Here is a 22,626-nt window from a genome sequence, read left to right as displayed (position 1 = left end):
GGCACTGCAGGGCGGGGCGAGGAGGGGCGGCCGTCTCGACCCTCCCTGGTGGGGCCCCGCGGCCTGGGAGCCCGAGCGGGCCGAGCCGCCACCGCGGCCGGAGCTGTCCCCTAGCCAGACCCGGCGAGACGCGAGCGGCGGGAGGGAGGCGGCGGCGCGCTCGGCCCCGCCCGCCGGCCCGAGCGTCGGACGCGGCCGCGAGCCGAGCCATGGTGAGTCCCGCGTCGCCACCCGGTGTCCCCTCCGCTTTCGCGCCGTCCTCTGCGGATCGCCAGCCCCAAGCTGGGTGCCTCCTGCTCCAGCTTGGAACTCTTGAGCGCTCCTGAGACTCTCCTTCCTCCCATCCCCCCTTCTTTTCTTTGATCTGCCTGTCTGCCCCACTGACTGACCCCACTGGGCACTGCCCTCACTCCTTTCTTCCCCTTTTCTTCGCGCCCTCCCCCAACCTCCCTTAGGTCTCTCCCCCTAATCCACATACCTCCCCTCGCCCTCCTCTGTCCTGACTTGTGCTTTCCTTTGCAGGATCTTCCCTCCCCCTCCCAGTCCCAACTCCTTACCCGCGGGAGACCCCTGCGGGTTCGTGCTGCAGCGGCCCTGGAGGGGGGCCCGGCCTTGGGTCATGAGAAATGACCTGCCTGGAACCACCATTTTCCATCCCGGGCCCCACCCCGGGCCCACCCATCCGGCCCTGGGGGACCGGCCACAGCTGCGGCTGGGTTGGGGCCAGGGACCTCGTCAAAAAGGGAAATTCCCGTGGAGAAAGAGATGTTGCCTCAGAATAGTGGACAGAGTGGGGAGGGGGCCCACAGTGCCAGGGGGCGTAACGATGCCGGAGCCGACCCGAGATGCGATGGGGGAGGAGTGCCCCGGAGCTCCCGCTGCAGGGAAGCGAAGCACTGTCTCGGAGCATTCCCGCTGCAGCGGGTTGGGGACCCTGGCAGCAGCAACTCGAGGGCACAGGAAGCAGGAGAGCGCTGCTAGAGGATGGCAGTGCCTATAGGAGTGGACATGGTCCTGTGAACTTTCACTCCAAAAGAACTCTCTAAAGAGTCATTGCAGGTGTGGGCACTGCCAGGGAGAGCGCCCACTGCGGAGGGAGGGGGGGGGGCACGGCCATGGGGGCGCTCACAGCACGGAGTGGAGGAGGGGGGAGAGGCCCTGCCAGGGGGCGCTCACAGCAGGGAGTGGAGGAGGGGTAGGAGCACCACCGGGGTTGTTCCTCTACAGAAGGAAGGGCAGCCCCTGGCAGGGAGACTGGAACAAGAAGAAAGAGGAACTGGGCCAGGGAGAGCTGACTCAGTCTCTCTGCTCTTCTCTTTGGTCCGGGCCGGCTGGAGGCCGGGTCGCTGAGCTCCTGCCCGCCCTTTCCCACCCCAGACCCCTCCTCCCCTCCTGCCGCTGCCGTTTCCTGTGGCTGAGACTCTCACTCAGCCATGAGCTCACCGCCCCTAATGGGTTGCAGCTGCCTCGCCGCTCCAGCTCTAGCTCCCCCTTCCAGGCCTCCGAGGGGACAGCCCACTCTGCCTCACCCCGCCCATCCCCACCCTCCCCCACCCACGCTCCCGGAGCTGGCCGGGTCCCCGGAACACTGGGGGGTCTGTCTGCTCGCCCACACACCTTGGGGCCGGGTCTCGGTGCTGACGCACTGACTGTCGCTCTCTGGAGTGGCTGCCTCGCTTCTCTGACTGTCGGGATAGGCTTGTAACACCCAGGCTGGAAGGATTCAAAGTAAAGTATGCGGTTTTATCCTCAGGGCAGAGCCGGCGGAGTAGGGGGTGGGGAGGGCAATGCAGAGTAGAGAACTAAGTAAACACTTCAATTCGAGCATCACCCTTGCCCAGTTACAGCAAAGAAATCTGATAAAAGGAATTTCAAAGCCACCTTGAAAGAGAAGTAAGTTTGTAAAGGAATAGCCTAAGGGGTGGCTGTTTAGGTTCTGAGATGGAGAAAGATATCCAACTGATTCACTTAGGGAGGTGAGTCTAGAGGAAACAGGGCTGAGAACTTTTGAGTGGCCCAGGATGGAGGTTGTTAGACAGGCCTTACAGAAATCAGAAAATATTTCAGCTCCAATACATACCAGCAAAGCCTCCTCCTCCCTTCCCTACGTGTTCCTTTTGTGACTTTTCCTTCTTTCAGCTGTCCCCACCCAAGTCTTTGTAACCTAATCCAGCACACTCAGGGAATGAGTGATTCCTTGAGAGCCACTGGAGAGGATGAGGGGTGCTAGAAAGACTCAAGACAGATAGCCCTTCAGTCCTTCTTCCCACCCAATGACCATTAGCATATGATTGCTCATGGGTGGTGGCACCTCTACTTAAGAAGGGGGTCTCTGGTTGGTAGTGATTCCCTGGTAGCTCAGACAGCAAAGCATCTGCCCGCAATGCAAGAGACCTGGGTTCAATCCCTGGGTCGGGAAGATCCCCTGGAGAAGGAAATGGCAACCCACTCCAGTACTCTTGCCTAGAAAATTCCATGGATGGAGGAGCCTGGTGGGCTACAGTCCATGGGGTCACAAAGAGTCGGACACGACTGAGTGACTTCACGACAACATGACTCTGGTTGGCAGGCCCTGTGAGGAGGGACTAGTAGAATGGCTGTATCAAAAGGCTTCACCCTGCAGAACTCTCAGCCACCTGTGACTTCCCTGATGGCCCAGGGGCCCATCTCTTCTTGAGAAAGAGGGCCTATGCAATTATCCCAATGTACAAAAACCAAGTTCAGCCCTGATAAAAGACATTCACAGAAAAGTCTCCCCGGATCTCCAAAACCAAGGTCTCAGAGTGCACTCTGATTGGCCCAGCCCCACTCCCATCTCATTCAGCCAGCATTTCCTGAATGTTGCCTCTCTACACACACTTTGTACGTGATGGGGCCCCTGGGGGACAACACCAGCCTTTAAGGAACCATGCTTGGGTGCTAGGGATCCACTGTCTGATCTTGTCTCTTCCAGGAGCCTGAGCCAGTAGAGGACTGTGTGCAGAGTACTCTAGCGGCCCTTTACCCACCTTTCGAGGCAACAGCCCCCACACTGTTGGGCCAAGTGTTCCAGGTGGTGGAGAGGACTTATCGGGAGGATGCGCTGAGATACACACTGGACTTCCTGGTGCCTGCCAAGCACCTGCTTGCCAAGATCCAGCAGGAAGCCTGTGTAAGTGAACACGTTCCTGTTTTGTCTCCCCTAAGATCCACTGCCTCACCCCAGGCACCAGTCAGACTAATTTCCCCCCACCTGGAGACACTGCCTGCCCAATACTGATGCCCCCAGAGACACTTACCACTCAGATACTAACACATAGACACTCATCTTCCTAAATAGTGATCCCTGAGAAACATCAACTCCCAAAGATGTTGACCCTCCAGACCAAATTCCAGACATTTCCCTCCTCATATCAATTTTTTCAAGATACTGACTCCCCCAAGAATGACTCAACAAAGTCACTTCTACAGCTCTAAAGACCTCCTAAGAGTCTCCAACTCCTCCAAAACAATAGCATCTGCTGACCATATCTTTATAATGACTCAGTTCTGCCCCTCCTACTCGTGGAACCAGCTTCCTAGAGAAGCTTCCTACCACCAGAAAACCGATCAGTTCCAATCCTTCCCTCTGTCACATGCACACAGCAAGATATCTCCTCCTGCACCCCTGGAGTCTTAACCCACCAGGCATAAGGCCACTCCTGCCTAGGCTAGTCCCATTCTAACTAGCCTCTCCTGCTGGCTTCATCTGCAGAGGAAGCCTGAGCACAGCCTGCCCTCTATCTCCCCAGGCCCAGTACAGCGGTTTCCTCTTCTTCCACGAGGGCTGGCCCCTCTGCCTGCACGAGCAGGTAGTGGTGCAGCTGGCCGCCCTCCCCTGGCAGCTGCTGCGCCCGGGAGACTTCTACCTGCAAGTGGTACCCTCAGCAGCCCAAGCACCCCGCCTAGCACTCAAGTGCCTGGCCCCAGGGGGTGGGCGAGTGCAGGAGCTGCCTGTGCCTAATGAGGCTTGTGCATACCTGTTCACACCTGAGTGGCTACAAGGCATCAATAAGGACAGGCCAACAGGTCGCCTCAGCACCTGCCTTCTGTCTGCGCCCTCTGGGATTCAGCGACTGCCCTGGGCTGAGCTCATCTGCCCTCGATTTGTGCACAAAGGAGGCCTCATGGTTGGACATCGGCCAAGCACACTACCCCCAGAACTGCCCTCGGGGCCCCCGGGGCTCCCCAGCCCTCCACTCCCAGAGGAAGCCTTGGGCACCCGGAGTCCCGGGGATGGGCACAATGCCCCCGCTGAAGGACCTGAGGGCGAGTATGTGGAGCTGCTGGAGGTGACACTGCCTGTGAGGGGGAGCCCCATGGATGCTGAAGGCTCCTCTGGCCTCTCCCGGACCCGGACAGTACCCACACGCAAGGGTGCTGGAGGGAAGGGCCGGCATCGGAGACACCGGGCATGGATGCACCAGAAGGGTCTGGGGCCTCGGGACCAGGATGGAGCCCGGCCACCTGGTGAAGGGAGCAGCACTGGAGCCTCCCCTGGGTCTCCCCCGGGAGCTGAGGTTGAGGCTTTCCCAGAGGCAGCAGCCCTGGAGGTATCTGAGCCCCTGGCAGAGGCACTGGGAGAAGCCTCCGAGTCTTGCCCTCTGAGGCCAGGCGAGGTTGGAGCAGGACCAGGCCAAGGGGCTGAAGGGCTGCCTGGTACCCCTCGGAGAACAGGCAAAGGAAACAGGAGAAAGAAGCGAGCTGCAGGCAGAGGGGCTCTTAACCGAGGAGGGGACAGTGCCCCACTGAGCCCTGGGGACAAGGAAGAGACCAGCCACCAGGAAGCCCTTGTCAGCCTGCCCCCACCAAACGAACACGAGCTTCCAGGATGCAGCCCAGTTAAGGAGGAACATGAAGGCTCGGGGAAGCCAGAACCTGAGCCAAGAGAGGAGCTCAAACCACCAGATGAAAAAGAGCCTCGGTCCCAAGAAGTCTGCGGGCCTGTAGAAGAAAGGGCCAGAGAAAGAGAACAGGAGGGGCTAAGCCTGGTGTGCATGGCAGGTGAGACAACATTGAGGCCAGTAGGGCAAGGGCCGGGCTAGGTGGAGTCTAGGGAAGGGGGCTAGAGGAAAAGCAGAAGTGAGGCTGGGAGTGGAACAGCCAGACCTGTCCTCACTTCAGGCCCATAGCTCTGCCCTGTGTCTGCAGCGCCCAACGATCCAGAAGGGCTCCTCTCCGACCCCCTAAAACCACCCCCAGAGACTGTGCAAGAAGTGAAAGGGGAGAGCATTCCGGAAGAAGGGCCCCCAGTCTCCATCTCTGATGACCCTGGTGTAGCTTGGGACTTACTGGCATCTGGATTCCTCATCCTGACTGGTCAGTGGGCAGCAGTGGCTGAAGGGAAGGGGTTGAAAAAGCCTCTAAGGAAAAGCCTCCAAGGTGGGCTGCAGAGGGAGGCGGGGTAGATGGGAGGTAGCCAAGGCCTGCCCTCAGCCAGGACAGCCTGGCCATTTTGTGTCCTTAGGAGGGGTGGACCAGAGTGGGCGAGCTCTGCTGACCATTACCCCACCGTGCCCTCCCGAGGAGCCCCCACCCTCCCAAGACGTGCTGAGCACTGCTCTTCATTACCTTCACTCACTGCTCAGGTAACTGAGGCCCAGGCTGCCACCCTGCACAGTAACCTCCTGGGTCATAAGGACCCTGCCCTCTTCTTTCCACAGGACACTGACCTCTAGGACACCTACTTCTACAACCCTCAGATTGTTCAGGTCATTGATGTCTGACCTTCCTGACCCCTGACTTGCAGAATGTCTTCATCAATCCTCAAAATCAACCCTGCTGACTTTCAGTCTCCTAAGATACTACCTAGATTATAAAAATGTTGATTTATTCATCCAACAACTATTTCTTGAGACCCAGAATCTATTAGGCTAGGTGCTGGATTGAATTCATATCCTTCTGGAGCACAGAATTCGTAACTTTTTAAACTCTGATCCCATGACCCAGTAGTTGTATGAATATAGACTCCTAATTGCTAGTCATCACTATCGCTTGGACACACATCCCAGGCTTTGTTTGATCCTTTGCCCATTTCTAGGATCTAACTTCTCCTGAGGATGAGTGACACTCACACACACACACACACACACACACACACACACTCTCTCTCTTTCCTTGGCTCTTCTGCCCCCACAGACCTGATCTACAGATATTGGGGCTATCTGTCCTGCTGGATCTTCGCAAGGCACCCCCACTGCCTCCAGCTCTCATTCCTGTCCTGAGTCAACTTCAGGTAACCAACCCCTTGAGATGATTACTTCTTCTGGGCCCTAACTCTTTCCTAGTGGTCATTCCAGGCCACCTAGTCACCTGTAGTTTAGGGTTATTCTTCTCTGCCTTCAGGACTCGGGAGACCCTCCCCTCATTCAGCGGCTCTTGCTTCTCACTCTTGATGAGCCTCCAGCTGAACTCCATGGACTTCAGGTTTGAGCTCCTCATTCCCACCTAGTTCCCATCAGTGATGGAGAGAGAAGAGGCTAGTTGGAGCCCCTGGTCAATCCCTGAATCCCTAGGTGCCCAGGCCCAAAACCCCCTGTCTTCATGTGTCTACAGGGTGCTGAGTTGCTATCAGAGGGCGATCTGAAAAGAGTGGCCAAGCCAGAGGAGCTGCAGTGGGACTTGGGAGGTCACAGGGAGCCCTCTCCTAGTCACTGGGTAGAGACACACCAGGTAAGCTTCCTCTCCCACACCCAGGACACTGGGAGCCAGGAGTGACCCAGCAGAGGACATTTCTAGGAAAAAATGGCAAATGAGACTTGACCAAGGGGCTGGGAAAGAGTGGTTTCCCTTCCATTTAGTTCAATAAGTAGTTATGGTTCACAATTCAACACCTGTTTATTAGCAAATTTAATAAGTATTTATGAGCAAAAGATTGTGCGTGTACCCTGGGCTGCTGGGAAGATGGGAGGAATATATTAAATAAATTCTTTTTTTCCTTCTAGTTTTGAGATATAGTTGACATACAGCACTGAACAAGTTTGAGGTATACAACACAGTGATTTACATACAATCATGAAGTGATTACCACACTAGTGAATATTCATCATCTCATACAGATACAAAATTAAAGAAATAGGAAGATTGTTTTCCTTGTGATGAAAACTGTTAGGATTTACTCTTAACAACTTCCATATTTAACATACAGCAGTGTTAATTATATTGTGTTGTACATCACTTCCCTAGTACACAGCACATTTTGTAACTGGAAGTTTTAACTTTTGATTGAGTGAGTGAGTGAAAATCGCTCAGTTGTCCAACTCTTTGCAACCCCATGGACTATACAATCCATGGAGTTCTCCAGGCCAGAATGCTGGAATGGGTAGCCTTTCCCTTCTCCAGGTGATCTTCCCAACCCAGGGATAGAACCCAGGTCTCCCACATGGCAGGAGGATTCTTTACCAGCTGAGCCACCAGGGAAGCCCAAGAATACTGGAGTGAGTAGCCTAGCCCTTCTCCAGGGGATCTTCCTGACCCAGGAATTGAACCAGGGTCTCTTGCCTTGCAGGCAGATTCTTTACCAGCTGAGCTATCAGGGTAGCCCTGATCATCTTTGTCCAATTCCCCCTCCCCCTCATCTACACCCTTTAAAAAAAACAAAAACCTGATCTCTTTTTCCATGAGTTTTTTGTTTATTTGTTTTTGAAGTATAATTGACCAACAACACTATTTTAGTTCCTGGTATACAAGAGTAGATTCAATATTTCCATACATTTCAAAATGATCACCATGATGTTTAATTAACATCTGTCACCATACAAAGGTATTACATAATTATTGACTATATTCCCCACACTGTACATTTCATACCTGTGGCTGATTTACTTTGCAACTGAAAGTTTGTACTTCTTAATCTCCCCCACCTATTTCTTTCGTCTCCCCACACCGCCCCCCCACCTATTTCTTTTCTCTCCCCACCCCCTCCCCTTTGGCAACCACCTGTTTTTTCTCTGTATCTATAACTTTGTTTCTGTTTTGTTATGTTTGTTCGTTTGTTTTTTAGATTCCACATATAAGTGAAATCCTTCAGTACTTGTATTTTTCTGTCTGACTTATTTCATTTAGCATAATACCCTCTAGGCCCATCCATGTTGTCACAAATGGCAAGATTTCATCCTTTTTACGGTTGAGTAATATTCGTGTGTGTGTGTGTGTGTGTGTGTACACCACATCTTCTTTAGCCATTCATCTACTGATGGGAACTTAAATTGGTTCCTTATCTTGGCTATTGTAATAATGCCACAATTAACATGCTGCTGCTACTGCTGCTAAGTCACTTCAGTCGTGTCCGACTCTGTGCGACCGCATAGACAGCAGCCCACCAGGCTCCCCTGTCCCTGGGATTCTCCAGGCAAGAATACTGGAGTGGGTTGCCATTTCCTTCTCCAACACATGAAAGTGAAAAGTGAAAGTGAAGCCGCTCAGTCGTGTCCGACTCTTAGCGACCCCATGGACTGCAGCCCACCAGGCTCCTCCGTCCATGGGATTTTCCAGGCAGAAGTACTGGAGTGGGTTGCCATTGCCTTCTCCGACAATTAACATAGAGGTGCATATATATTTTCTAATTGCTGTTTTCACTTTCTTTGTATTAAATACTCAGGAGTGGAATTGCTGGATCGTATGAGGATTATCCATACTGTTGTCCAGAGTGCCTACACACCAGTTTATATTCCCACCAATAGTGCATGAGGGTTCCCTTTTCTGCACATCCTCACCTATACTTATTCTGACAGATGTGAGGTGGTATCTCATGGTGGTTTTGATTTGCACATTCCTGTTTATTGATAATGTTGAGCATTGTTTTCGGTGCCCATTGGCCATGAAACGATGTCTGTATGTCTTCTTTGGAAAAATGTTTATTCAGATCCTCTGCCCATTTTTTAATTGGGTTGCTTGCTTATTTGATATTGAGTTGTATGAGTTCTTCATATAATTTGGATATTAACCCCTTATAGGATATATTGTTTGCAAATGTCCTCTCCCCTTCAGTAGGGAGTTTTTTCATTTTGTTGATGGTTTCCTTCACTGCACAAAGGTGATGTAGTTTGATGTAATCCCATTTGTTTATTTTTGCTTTTGTTTCCCTTCCCTAGAGATGTATCCAAAAAAATAATACTAAGATGTCAAGAAGCATATTGCTTATATTTTCTTCTAGAAGTTTTGTTATTTCAAGATTTACATTCAAGTGTTTAATCGATTTAGAATTTATCTTTGTGCATGGTGTGAAAAAGTAGTCCAGTTTGATGCTTTTGCAGGTAGCTATTCAGTACTCCCAACACCATTTATTGCAGAGATGGTCTTTTTCCATTGTACATTCTTGCCTCCTTTGTCACAGGTTAATTGGCCATATGTGTGTAGATTCATTTCTGGGTTCTCCATTCTGTTCCATTGATCTGTGTGTCTATTTCTGAGCCAGTATCATACTGTTTTGATTACTGTAACTTTGTAGTTACAGTTTGAAATCAGGGAGCATGGTACCTCCAACTTTGGTCTTCTTTCTCAAGATTGTTTTGGCTATCCAGAGTCTTTTGTATTTTCATATAAATTTTAAAATTATTTGTTCTGGTTCTGTGAAAAATGCCATTGATATTTTGATAGGGATTGCCTTGAATCTGTAGATTGTCTTGGGAAGTATGGACATTTTAACAATATTAATTCCACCAATCCATGAGCATGGTATATCTTTCAATCTGTTTGTGTCATCTTCAGTTTCTTTCATCAATGTGTTATACCAAGTACAAATCTTTTACCCCCTTAGTTAGGTTTATTCCTAGGCATTTTATTTGTTTTGATATTATTATAAATGGAACTGTTTTCATTTCTCTTTCTGATAGTTCATTGTTAGTGTATAAAAATGCAACCAATTTCTATATGTTAATTCAGTATCCAGTAATTTTATTGAACTCATTGGTGAGTTACAGTAGTTTTTTGGTGGCTTCTCTAGAATTTTCTATGTATAGTATCATATCATCTTCAAACAGTGACCATTTTACTTCTTCCTTTTCAGTTTGGATGCCTTTTTATTTCTTTTTCTTCTCTGATTGCTGTGTCTAGGACTTCCAAAACTATGTTGAATAAAACTGGTGTGAATGCATGTCCCTGTCTTGTTCCTCATCTTAGAAGAAATGCTTTCAGCTTTTCATCATTAAGTATGATGTTAGTTGTGGGTTTGTCATAATTGGGCTTTATGATGTTGAGGTGTTTCCCTCTTCACCCATTTTATTGAGAGTTTTTTTTTTTTAAATCATAAGTGGATATTGAATTTTGTGAAAAGTTTTTCCACATCTATCAAGATGATCATGTGATATTTAGCCTTCATTTTGTTACTGTGGTGTTTCATGTTGATTAATTTGCAGGTGTTGAACCATCCTTGCATATCTGGAATAAATCCCACTTAATCATGATGCATGGTCCTTTTAATGTATTGTTGGATTGGTTTACTAATGTTGTGTTGAGTGTTTTTGCATCTGTGTTCATTAGTGATATTGGCCTGTAATCTTCTCTTTTTGTGATTCTTAACATGACATTAAATAACATATCATTTTTGGTGGAAGATAAGTTAGAAACAACAGGAGAAGCATGCAGAATGTCACTGGGGTTCTAGAAAGAGCTGACTCAGAGGGGCTGATTCTGGTTCCATATGACCTGTAACAAGTTACTTACTTTTGGAGATGGTGCCTTCCTATACCTGCTCCCTGCACCAACATTCCAGCCTCAAGATTTTTGCCCACAAAGTACACCAATTGGGACATCTCTGATTTTATGAAATCTGAATGCTGTCTTCAAGAAAAGAGGTCTGAACATGACCTGAGCTGAGTATTAAAGGGGGTCTGTAACATGGTCTCTAAGCTGTGGATCAAAGGGGAAGCGCATCTGAATAGGCAGAGAGGTGGGTCTTATAGTGTGAAGAGGCAGTGCAGATGAGGGAAAGGAGATTCATGTTTACTAAGCTGTAAAATGTGTCAGCCCTATGCTAACTGCTTATGTAGGGTCATCTATTTAAACCTTTAAATCTGGTACGTCTTTACAGTTGAGAACACTGAGGTTCAGGGAATTTTCTGGACCTGCCTAAAGTCATATAGTTAGTAAGCAATAACCTACTTTCTAACTGAATCCAGCATTGCCTCATAAAAGTCTCTAGGGTTGCCCCACCTCCACTCTTGGGCTTAGGCCCCTTATCCTAGACTCTGTCCCTGGACTCCATCCCCGTGTATTTGTTTCAGCAAGTGGCAAGGCTGTGCCACCTGTGCCGAGGTGTGCTGGGCTCTATACGGCAAGCCATTGAGGAACTAGAGAGAGCAGCAGAGCCAGAAGGAGAGGTATGAAATAAGATGGGACCAAAGGGCATGAGGTGGAGGTGGGGATGGGGCTGAGCTGAGCTGAGGACCTTCTGGTGGAATCCTGTCAATTTTTCCCTGCCCGCCAGGAGGTGGTAGGAATGCCTGAGCCCCTGCAGAAGGTACTGGCAGATCCCCGGCTGACAGAGCTGCAGAGGGACGGAGGAGCCATCCTGATGAAGCTGCGATCCACCCACAGCAGCAAGTACGAGGGATGGGTGCACGGGGGCAGGTGGACATGCATGATGGAGACACAGCAGAGAACTGCCAGTTCACCTTAGCTGCCAGAAAATTCTTAACTAAGCATGTTATCTGGACAGGATATCATGCTTCTCCATGTACAACCCTCATAACATCCCCAGATGCTAGTCATGATTATAAATGGAGATTTGGAGGATCAGAAATGTTTAATGTCTTGGCCAAGGTCAGTCAGTAAATGGAAGAGTCAGGATTCAGATACAGGCCCATCTGCTGACCTAGAATGCTGTGTCACCCCTCACGTTGGAATGCAAGGATGCGATGGGTTTGGAGGAGAGCTTGACAAGGGCTGTGGTTAATTCTGCCCCTCTTCCTCCCCAGGCTGGAAGGTCCAGGTCCAGCTGCACTGTATCAAGAGGTAGATGAAGCCATTCACCAGCTCGTGCGCCTCTCCAATCTGCACGTGCAGCAGCAGGAGCAGCGGCAACGCTTGCACCGACTGCAGCAGGTGAGCCAACACCCCCTCCCCCATGCCTCTTTCCACCTGAGGGCCTGGCCTCCAGCAACGCTTTTCCCACTGATACTTACAATTGATGGTGTTCTCCTAACCTGAACAACCCTCCCTCCCTCTTCATCTCCTTGGAAGTTGATCATGGTCAGTGTGAGATTCAGCAAGAGGGAGATGGCATTTCAGCACCAGCAAGAAAGAGAAGACAGATCTCCCCTTCCCACTGTTGATATTTGATCAAGGATCCTTAGAAATTGTGAGATGCTCGGGTGCCCTCGGGGACTGTAGGAAGAGTCTATTGATTCTGAGAGCCTACCTCCTTAGCTCAGAAATAACAAATGTCCATTGACACCAGCTCTGTCCACCCCTTAGGCAATAATCATCCCCAAACCTGAGGCTGGAAAGGTCCCACCTCCCTCCGCCTTAGAAGGAGAGGATGATGGAAGCTGCTAAATGCCTTGGAAACTGAAGTCTCTTTATGAGAAAGATTCGGGGATAAGGCTTGCTTTTTTGAACCTTAATTCTTTTCTCCTGGGGTTAAGAGCTCCATAGAGATTTGCTCTCCACCCTATCTTGTAGGGTAAACGGAGCTTTGAAATCTGATTGCTCTTCCATAACTCCTGTGTGTGCTTAGTGATCACCTCATGGACTGCATGTAGCCTCAGGGGAAGGGTCATCTCAGGGTCAATGACAAAGGAGGGTAGGGGCAGGGCTGTCTTTTCTGAGATTTCTGCATATTTAGCTTCCTCCATTGCAGCATCTGTGTTTCCCTGGTGGCTCAGACAGTGAAGAATCTGTCTGCAATGCAGGAGACTTGGGTTCGAGACCTCGGTTGGAAAGATCTCCTGGAGGGCATGGCAACCCACTCCAGTATTCTTGAGTGACTAAGTGCACACACACATTCCAGCATCCAGGTCTGTGAACCAGTGAAGTTTCTCAGTTGTGTCCAACTCTTTGCAATCCCATGGATTGTAACCTACCAGGCTTCTCCATCCATGGAATTTTCCGGGCAAGAGTACTGGAGTGGGTTGCCATTTCCTTCTCCAGGGGGGATCTTCCCGACATAGGGATTGAACCCAGGTCTCCCGCGTTGCAGGCAGACGCTTTACTGCAGGCAGAACCACCAGGGTATCTGGTGGAGCCCTCTTCCAGGCACTCTGCTTCACATAAAACCTAACCCCCTACTTCTACTGTTTGTTTGCTTGCTAATCAGCTGTTTTCCTCCTGTTTAAAAACTGTTAGCACACAGGATTTGGAGTCTAAAGTGCTCAGTTTGAGTTGTGCTCTGCTAAGAGTGAGATGTTGGAGAAGCCTTGAAACATCTCTGACTTCCCACGTTCTCGTCTGCAGAATGGGGGTGACAGTAAGGCCTGCCTCACGAGGGCATTAGGGTGATCAAATGATTTCAGCAGAGGACTGCAGAAGTGTTTATTGTTGGCACAGGTTATTGGGAACATTCTCAGACTTCTTGTCCTCAGGCTGTCTTGCCCCAGCTTCCAGCCTTTCTTCAGAGGAAGGAATTACCATCCCTTTTTGGTCAAACATCCCAGAACCAACATGAGAGTTCTTAGAGCCCCATAATAGGCAACCAGAGCTACACACACACACACACACACACACACACACACAAACCTGAGTTGTCTCTCCAGGCCCAGTCCCTGGAACTACTGCCCCCTATCACTAGGCTCTGTAAATGTGAAATTTCTTCTGGCCCCTTTGCCTCCAGTTCACACTAATTTTATCTATTTCACCTCCAGGCATAGTCCTGGAACCCAAGCACAGGTCTCAGTGCTTCCTAACAGCCCAGCCTCCCCTTCACCTCGTGTTTTACAAAGATCTCTTACTCACTTTCTCGCTTGACCCTTGTGGAAATTATCACCACTCACTGTTATTTCCACTTGACAGCTGAGATGACGTGGTTTCCCCCAACTTCTACAAGTTAGGGCAGTCAGGTGGGAGCTGGACCTCAGCTCTCCTTCGCCCTGCCTGCCCCATTCTCCCTCATGGCCCTGCTCTCCCACCCTGTCTGCCCCAGGCACTGCAGTGGCTCTCAGGCCCCGGAGAGGAGCAGCTGGCGAGCTTTGCCGTGCCTGGGGACTCCCTGCCTGCCCTGCAGGAGACAGAGCTACGATTCCGGGCTTTCAGTGCTGAGGTTCAGGTGAGAAGGGGGAGCGGGGAGGAAGGGGAGACTGCTGGACTGAGGGCCAGGCCTCAGAGCAGCCTCGCTTCTCCAGGAGCGCCTGGCCCAAGCGAGGGAGACCCTGGCCCTGGAAGAGGACGCTGCCTCCCAGAAGCTTCTGGATGTCTTTGAACAGCGCCTGGAGCAGGTGGAGAGTGGCCTCCATCGGGCTCTGCGGCTACAGCGCTTCTTCCAGCAGGTATGTGCCGAGCCTTTTCTTCCAGTGCCCACCGCCACCTTTCTTCTGCCTGGAGAAGCTGATCGGGGAGCTGTTAGAAGCCAGGACTTAGGAGGCCTCCCCTGGGCTTTGACTATTGGCTCTAACCTGATGAATGACCTGGGATAGGAGACTAAACCTGAGTGTGCCTCGTGGCACCTACCTCACAGGGCTGCGTGAGGCTTATCATAAGCAGTATGTAACAAGCACTCAGTACAGAGCCTGCCACTTGTAAATTCTGTGTTTTGGCCATCTTCATCTAGGCCCCTCTGTCTCCCTACCAGCTCAGAGTAACACATTAGGCAGGGATGCAGGACAGTGAGCGGAGGTGTTCTGAGGGGGTTGGTGGTGCTGGGCCTTGGGAAGCCATTGGTGAAGAAGAACAGGAGCTGCCATGGGGCAGCTCGTGGGAGTGGCCCGGGACCTCACCCTTTCCTGGCCCCATTCCCCTTCGCTTTGGCCTTGCAGGCACACGAATGGGTGGATGAAGGTTCTGCGAGGCTGGCAGGAGCGGGACCAGGGCGGGAGGCAGTGCTGGCAGCCTTGGCCCTGCGGCGCGCCCCGGAGCCCAGCGCTGGCACCTTCCAGGAGATGCGGGCCCTGGCCCTGGACCTGGGCAGCCCGGCAGCCCTGCGAGAATGGGGCCGCTGCCGGGCCCGCTGCCAAGAGCTGGAGAGGAGGATTCAACAACAGCTGGGGGAGGAAGCAAGTCCCCGGGGCCACCGGCGACGACGGGCAGACAGTGCCAGCAGCGGAGGAGCCCCACGGGGCCCCCACAGCCCCTCACCCAGCCTCAGCTCCCTGCTGCTCCCCAGCAGCCCCGGGCCACGGGCAGCCCCGTCCCACTGCTCCCTGGCCCCCTGTGGGGAGGACTATGAGGAGGAGGGTGCCGAGCTGGGTCCAGAAGCAGAAGGCAGACCACCAAGGACTGTGCTGATCCGAGGTCTGGAAGTCACCAGTACGGAGGTGGTAGACAGGACGTGCTCACCCCGGGAACACGTGCTGCTGGGCCGGGCTGGGGGACCAGAAGGGCCCTGGGGAGTGGGCACCCCCCGGATGGAGCGCAAGCGGAGCATCAGGTGAGAACCCAAGCAGCAGACCCAGCTGCCCCGCAGGAAAAGAACGTGACATTGTCGGGGTGGTGACTGCCTCCCATGCCACAGCCTCCTATCTCTCCCTGTGGTACCTGCAGCGCCCAGCAGCGTCTGGTGTCTGAGCTGATTACCTGTGAGCAAGAATATGTGGCTGCCTTAAGTGAGCCGGTGCCACCCCCAGGGCCTGAGCTGACCCCAGAATTGCGGGGCACCTGGGCTGCTGCCCTGAGCGCCCGGGAGAGGCTCCGCAGTTTCCACCGGACACACTTTCTGCGGGAACTTCAGGGCTGCGCCACCCACCCCCTGCGCATCGGGGCCTGCTTCCTTCGCCATGTGAGTCAGCCTCTAAAATGTCTTCCAGGGCTTCTCCCTTCACACGTCTCAGCCCCATCCATGGTCCCTCCTTCTCAGTACGTCTCTCCTCCCCACTCCCCCCACCGGAATGTGCAGTTCCAGATACTGGGGCCTAGTGCTGTTTGCTGGGCTCCTGGATCTACTCCACCTCTGTGTCCCCAACATCAGGGCTGCCTGGCCTTTGCTCTCTCCACCGGAGCCTGTCATTCCCCAGGCAGACTGAGTGCTCCCCCGGGGCCGGTCCCTCCTTCCGGCCGCACAGGATGTGGAGGAGGAGAGGGAGAGGCTGGTCTGCAGGGCCTCATGGAGATGACTTACTGCTTCCCTACTGGCACAGGGGGACCAATTCAGCCTTTATGCCCAGTACGTGAAGCACCGGCACAAACTGGAGACCGGTCTGACAGCCCTCAGCCCCCCAACCAAGGTAACTTTTTCTCCTACTCTCATGAGAAGGGGAGACGCCAGGAAGACATAAAATTCAGCCAACCTCAAAATCTCTCAGGGAAAAAAAAAAGCTTTCCTAGACGTGCCGTGGAGCATCAGCTACCAGTAATCTCCCAGAATTGCTGAGGGTGGGGCACGCATTGGTCTGGGAGCCAGGTGAAGCTGGGATCATATCCCGTCCACCTGAGGATTTTGGGCAAGGGTCTTGATTCCTCCAGGCTGCTGTTTCTGTATCCAGGAAAAGTGGGCAGTGTTCACTACATCTAACTAATGGACTGCTCAGAGGCTCAAAAGACCTCACATCAAAAGATGTGAAAGTGACTTCAAAAGTTAAAAGCCGGAAAAAAAAAAAAAAGTTAAAAGCCGGAGAATTCAAGGGATTATTTGTATTCCTCTTCCATTCTCCTTTAAGATATAGAGGATGTCTGAGTCTCATGCAGGCCTCCTACCTCCTTTCTTTCTGCGGAAAGGTTTTTCACCTTACCTTTGGGTGTATCTGGGCTTGTGGGTGCGTGCTAAGTTGCTTCAGTCATGTCCAACTCTGTGACCCTATGGACTGTAGCCTGCCACGCACCTCTGTCCATGGGATTCTCAAGGCAAGAATACTGGAGCTGGTTACCATGCCCTCCTCCAGGGGATCTTCCTGACCTGGGGATCAAACTTGAGTCTTTTAAGTCTCCTGTATTGGCAGGTGGGTTCTAGTACCATCTGGGAAGACCATCTGGACTTGATCTACCCCTAAAAACCCAGAGTACTGCCCATCTTCTCCAAAGGCCTTTAGCACCTTCCTTCATTCCTATCTGTTTCCTCCCCATACTAGGGCACCTTGGAGGGGGGCCCTCACCTGCCCCGGGCCTTGCAGCAGCCCCTGGAGCAGCTGGCCAGGTATGGGCGGCTCTTAGAGGAGCTCCTAAGGGAAGCTGGGCCTGAACCAAGTTCTGAGCGCCAGGCCCTTGGGGCTGCTGTGCAGCTGCTCCGGGAACAAGAGATCCGTGGCAGAGACCTGCTGGCTGTAGAGGCGGTGCGTGGCTGTGAGGTAAGAGCATGTTCCAGACATACCAGCCCAGGCCGCCCTGTGACCTCAGAAGCAGTGTGGGCTGGTGACCAGGGAAATAGACTCAATGTCAGAGGGCCCCAGGCTGTCATTTCTAACAAACATGGATAGCTTTGGTCAAGTCACTGAACTTCACTGGCCCTCAATTTCCTCATTACTAATAAAGCTATGTCCTGCCCAACATCCCATGACCCTGTATCTGCCTCTGCTTTCCTATTCCTTTCCTAATTCTTATCTACATCTACCCTGCAGTTCATTCTGTATCTCAACACTCAACACATACCTATTCTCCTCTCCTTAGTCTTTTTCCAGCCCTAAGGTTCCAGAACAACTTGGAAACCTACCTCCACTGGGTTAGACCTCTTTTCCCTTCAGGTCTTTGCTGATTTGATTCTCTTCCTGGGGCAAAATGGTGCTTTGGTCCCCAACATGCAAAGGCTTACCCACTGGAGGCTCTAAACCCTACTGTGTGATCCATCTTCTGTCTTCAGAGGCAGGGCTGTGCTGCCACGCCAGGTGTGCTGTGCATGGTGACCAGTAGATGGATTCTAGGCCAGGGGCTTTCCTGATTTCCTCACTCTGCCTGAGAACCAGTGCACTAGGCCCCTTGCCCTATAAATCCCATTTTTACGCTCCATAAAATATATATAAAGGGCTCCAGGGCCAATGACTTTTCCTTTTGCTTTCCCCAGATAGATCTGAAGGAGCAGGGCCAACTCCTGCACCGGGACCCTTTCACAGTCATCTGTGGCCGAAAAAAGTGCTTTCGCCATGTCTTTCTCTTTGAGCATCTCCTCCTGTTCAGCAAGCTCAAGGGCCCTGAGGGGGGGTCAGAGACCTTCGTTTATAAGCAGGCCTTTAAGGTACAATGCCTGGGGGCAGGGTGGTGGTGGGAAACCACAGGGACAGGACAGGAAATCATGCTCTACTTGAGAACTCAGGATGTTCTGGAAAACTCAATCCCAACCCAGCTTCAGAATCTGTATCATGTTGAACAGGCTTTGGCCTGTAATCAAACATCAGGTTAGGGTGTCGAGGTGACAGAAGTCCTTGTCATTGGCCTACTGCATGGCGTTCTTATTCACACAGGAGATTCATGGGGCATTCCAAACCAGAAGGGAAGAGGAACTTTCCCATTAAGAACACACATGCTTTCTGAGTTAGGGATGGTCCCTGGGGGATGAAGAGAGGACACTATAAATATAGCTTAACTTATGGAACTGAAGAAACCAAGAGGAGGGAGGCCTTGCTTTAGGGAAACAGCCTTGATATCCAGATAAACATCAATAGCAGCCTAGTCCCAGATCAGGCAATGTAGCATGATTCTAAGAGTTTCTCTGACGTAGTCCTCTTATACTAGTTCCAACAGAGTCCAATATAGAGAAAAAAGCTTGGGTTTGGAATAACACAGCCATGGGCTTGAACTTTCTCTAATAAGCTATGATAAGCCTTTGGACAAGATGCTCTGGGTATTATACAGCCCCCCCTTCTGTAAATCGTGGTTGTTGTGAAGGCTAAATGTAGAGCACTTGGCACAGGGTAGGTGTTGAGCAAACATTTACTGAGCATCTCCCAGATGCCAAGCTAAGTGTAGTGCTTTTCCACATGGTACCATCTAGTCAGGACGCACTTCATCTTCACCCACACTCCTCTGCTCTTTCTCAGACTGCCGACATGGGGCTAACAGAAAACATCGGGGACAGTGGGCTCTGCTTTGAATTGTGGTTTCGGCGGCGGCGCGCACGAGAGGCGTACACCCTGCAGGCAGCCTCACCAGAGATCAAACTCAAGTGGACAAGTTCTATTGCCCAGTTGCTGTGGAGACAGGCAGCCCACAACAAGGGTACCGGGCAGAACCAGGAGCGGGTGTGCTTGGGATCAAGGAGGTTAGCTGGAGAGAGCCTGGGGAAAAGAGGGTATAAGATGGAGAATGGTGTATGAGAAGATTCGACATGAGAGAGACTGCTGAGATAGAAATTAGTCTAAGGTGTACCAAAAGAAAAGAGGAAGCCGCTAAGCTTCAGGAAGGTGAGCACAAATGGCTGGGCAAAAGAGAGTCAGAGGGTGTTCCATGCACGTGCCTTGCCTTTCAGAATTTAATTTCTGTGTTAGCAGACCTAGTTTGTTTGTTTTGAGCAGTCTTTTGCTAGTTTTTGTTTTTCATTTTTAATTCTCTTTAATTCTCATTCCACTCATCTGAAAAGTGGAAAGTAACATCTACATCTTGGTATGATAGGAAGGATTAAATAAGGTGATATATATGGAAACACTTGATAAACTGTAAAGGTATGTAAAAATGGGAATTTTGCTCTTAATACCCAAGATAAAAGAAGAGGTGAGTATTAGAAGAAAAGTTGAGTAGCAGGAATGCCAAATGGGCAGGATGCAACAGGTAGAAGAGACAGCTGTCTAAGGGGGAAGTCAAGGATCATCATCATCCATGTCGTAACAGGAGAGTAACAAGAGACGCCAAGGGAATGAGAATGAGGAATGAAGAGTTGGGAAGGAGCAAAGAAGTTGGTAACATGGTCTCTGTTCCCTAGAGCTCCGAGTGCAGCAGATGGTCTCCATGGGCATTGGGAATAAACCCTTCCTGGACATCAAAGCACTTGGGGAGCAGACACTGAGTGCCCTGCTCACTGGAAGAGGTGAGGGCCGGAGTGCAGGGGGGTGGCCCCCAGGAGTCAAAGACCTTGAGAGTGAATGCACAGTGAGGAGGTGTGGTGGAAAGAGAGGAAGGGTCGCAGTGGATATATCTTCTCAGAAACTGTGGGACTGACTGGGAGGCCCTCTAGTAGATGAGGATCATTTCAGGGAGCCAGGAGGGCTTTCCCACACCAGCACCCCACCCCCCACCCCCCCACTCTCTGCAGCCGCCCGCACCCGGGCCTCGGTGGCCGTGTCATCCTTTGAGCATGCCGGCCCCTCCCTTCCCGGTCTCTCCCCGGGAGCGTGTTCCCTGCCTGCCCGCGTCGAGGAGGAGGCCTGGGATCTGGACGTCAAGCAAATTGCCCTGGGTGAGGCACCTCTCAAGGGGTGGCTCCCAACAGCTGGGTCATCATGGTGATGTTCAGGCTGCTTGCTGCTGAGCAATTCCTTTCTCTAGCCAAGTGGCCCAGTTGCCATGACAACTATGTACAGCTTCCCCATTGCTAAAAGAGCCTTCCATCTGGTTGCTAGGGTAATGCTTACAGCAGCCTGTTGCTAAGAAGCACTTCCTCTGTACCTCTCTCTCTAGCTCTCCTTGGGTTTCTATGGAAACTGCTTCAGCTTCCTGTTGTACCCTCCTGGTTCACCACGGCAATCCTTATAGTTTCCTGTCGCTTCTTCCCTGGTTGCTCTAATGATGCCGCTGACAATTTCCTGCCTCTTGGTAGGGGGGTTCTCTTGCAACTGGATTGCTATGGTGACTTACAGCTTCCTGTTGCTATGGAGCTTTTTCTTCCCTGATGGAGCAGCTTGGTTGCTTAAGGTAATCTAGAGGGGTTCTGTACTCTGCTCTCACCCTAGCTTCCCCTCCAGCCCCAGAAACACTTGACTCTTCTGGAGATGTGTCCCCAGGACCGAGAAACAGCCCCAACCTGCAAGCCCCACACCCTGGGAGCAGCACTCCCATTCTGTCCAGTGGAGGGATCTTAGGGCTATCCCGGCAGGTAAGTCCTTGCAGTAGTGCTGAGAATGGGGTGGGCTCTTCTGGTCGTTCAACTCATGAGGGGCAGAGGAACCAGTGAGCCTGTGCTCCCGCAAGGCTATTTGTCCAGTCTGCGTTTCTCCTCTCCTCCAGGCCTGGCTAAGAGGGATGAAGGTCAGAAGTGAAAAAGAATCTTTAATAAGGAATGTAGTGCAAGAGTGAGAGAAAGGGGAGAATTCTAACAGACTGGTTTGAACTTGGATTCAATCCACAAAATTCAGGAATGATGAGGAAAAAAGGGTGAACTAATTGACAGGCTTGGGAGAGAGGGAGGGTTATATAATCTCTCTATACAAGAGATGATTTCTTATGCTTTAAACTCACTGTGGTTTCTCTTCCTTCAGAGTCATACCCGGGCCCTGAGCGACCCCACCACGCCTCTGTGACTGGGTAAGTTGGTGCCCCCTTTCTACCATATCCTACATCCTTTCCCTTCCCTTCCCCAGCTGCCTGGGAGTCAGCTTCTTCCCTCTCCCAACCCATCTTCCCTCTTCTCTCCTGGCTTCCAGAGAAGATCCGGAGCTTGGCTACCGCCCCTCCTCTCAGCACACTTTGGGCTGGGATGCTGAGGGCACAGAGTGGAGGACTGGAAGAGCACTGAAGTCCTTCCCTCTGCTTCCTGGACAGAGAGGAGGTCAAAGGACTAGTATGTCTCCCTGCTACCACTGTCTCTAGCTCTTCCCAGCCAGGTGCCTTCCTACAAGAACCAGAGTGTCCACACTTGCTTGCCTTTATACCCTGGAGGTGGGGAAATTTTCCTCCGTCCAGTCCTTCCCCATCCGGGGCCAGTGCATACTCCCAGGACACAGCTCCGTGTCAGCCCTGCCTCCATAGCCTGTGTTCTCCCCTCATGCCGCCCCCTGACTCATCCTGAGAAGACTCATCTCTGCCAATTCCTGGCAACTCCGTTTTTGAGGGTGGGGGGCAGGTGTCATAGGACACGGAGCTATGCAAACCATTACAGAAGAGTGGGGCAGGGAACTGCAAACTTTGTATATGTAATTACTGTTATTATAATACTATTGTTATATTAAATATATTTACTCACACTTTGTCTCCGAACAGCTAGAGCAGACCTCAGGGTTGAAGTGATACCACTAACTTGAGCACTTCTGCTAACCCGATCGTTAACTAGAACACAGAAAATAAAGCCAAGGCTGCAAGGTACACTGTACCCCCTTACTGGCACAAAGCTGGGCCTGGGTGAACGTGCACCCTCCCAGAGGAGAGGCCTCCAGAGGCCTGAAGTTCCTCCTCTCATTCTGCATGCACTTCCTGAGGCTGAGCTGCTCACAGTCAAGCTGGGGTCTTCTAGCACCATCCAGCAGTTTCTCAAGATGAGTCTCAGATCACAGTACAGGAGAACAATGGGCTACTTGTTAAAATACTAATTCATGGGCCCCACCCCAGAGCTACTGAAGCCAAAGCCTGAGGGTAAAGCCCAAGCTTCTTACCAAGCTCTTTGGGTGGTAAAAAGTGCCTGAAGAAAGGACTCTTTTCTGGATGCAGTGGCCCAAGGACAGGACATAGGCA

At 51.5% G+C, this 22,626-nt stretch overlaps 1 protein-coding gene across 4 annotated transcripts; it reads left to right on the top strand.

Annotated features, from left to right (window-relative positions):
* Positions 1-22,142, top strand: ARHGEF40 (Rho guanine nucleotide exchange factor 40). Of its 4 annotated transcripts, none has more exons than XM_019968410.2 (24): positions 1-212; positions 2,954-3,151; positions 3,771-5,022; positions 5,170-5,337; positions 5,486-5,606; positions 6,157-6,253; positions 6,364-6,444; positions 6,574-6,690; positions 11,241-11,336; positions 11,444-11,559; positions 11,934-12,060; positions 14,096-14,218; positions 14,295-14,438; positions 14,925-15,535; positions 15,649-15,883; positions 16,242-16,328; positions 17,169-17,384; positions 18,095-18,265; positions 19,068-19,245; positions 19,946-20,050; positions 20,276-20,419; positions 20,925-21,055; positions 21,438-21,483; positions 21,603-22,142. In XM_019968410.2, the coding sequence occupies exons 1-23, from the start codon at positions 210-212 to the stop codon at positions 21,477-21,479; spliced, it is 4,563 nt and encodes a 1,520-aa protein (XP_019823969.2). In that variant the 5' UTR covers positions 1-209; the 3' UTR covers positions 21,480-21,483; positions 21,603-22,142. The 4 variants fall into 4 exon arrangements, with proteins under 4 accessions (XP_019823969.2, XP_019823968.2, XP_019823971.2 ...); XM_019968409.2 differs by having other exon boundaries at positions 20,913-21,055; XM_019968412.2 differs by lacking the exon at positions 20,276-20,419.
* The last annotated feature ends 484 nt before the right edge of the window (positions 22,143-22,626 follow it).

The sequence above is a fragment of the Bos indicus genome, chromosome 10 (assembly GCF_029378745.1).
Source record: "Bos indicus isolate NIAB-ARS_2022 breed Sahiwal x Tharparkar chromosome 10, NIAB-ARS_B.indTharparkar_mat_pri_1.0, whole genome shotgun sequence".
Classification (NCBI taxonomy): Eukaryota; Metazoa; Chordata; class Mammalia; order Artiodactyla; family Bovidae; genus Bos; species Bos indicus.
This window is presented reverse-complemented; position numbering and strand designations above follow the sequence as displayed.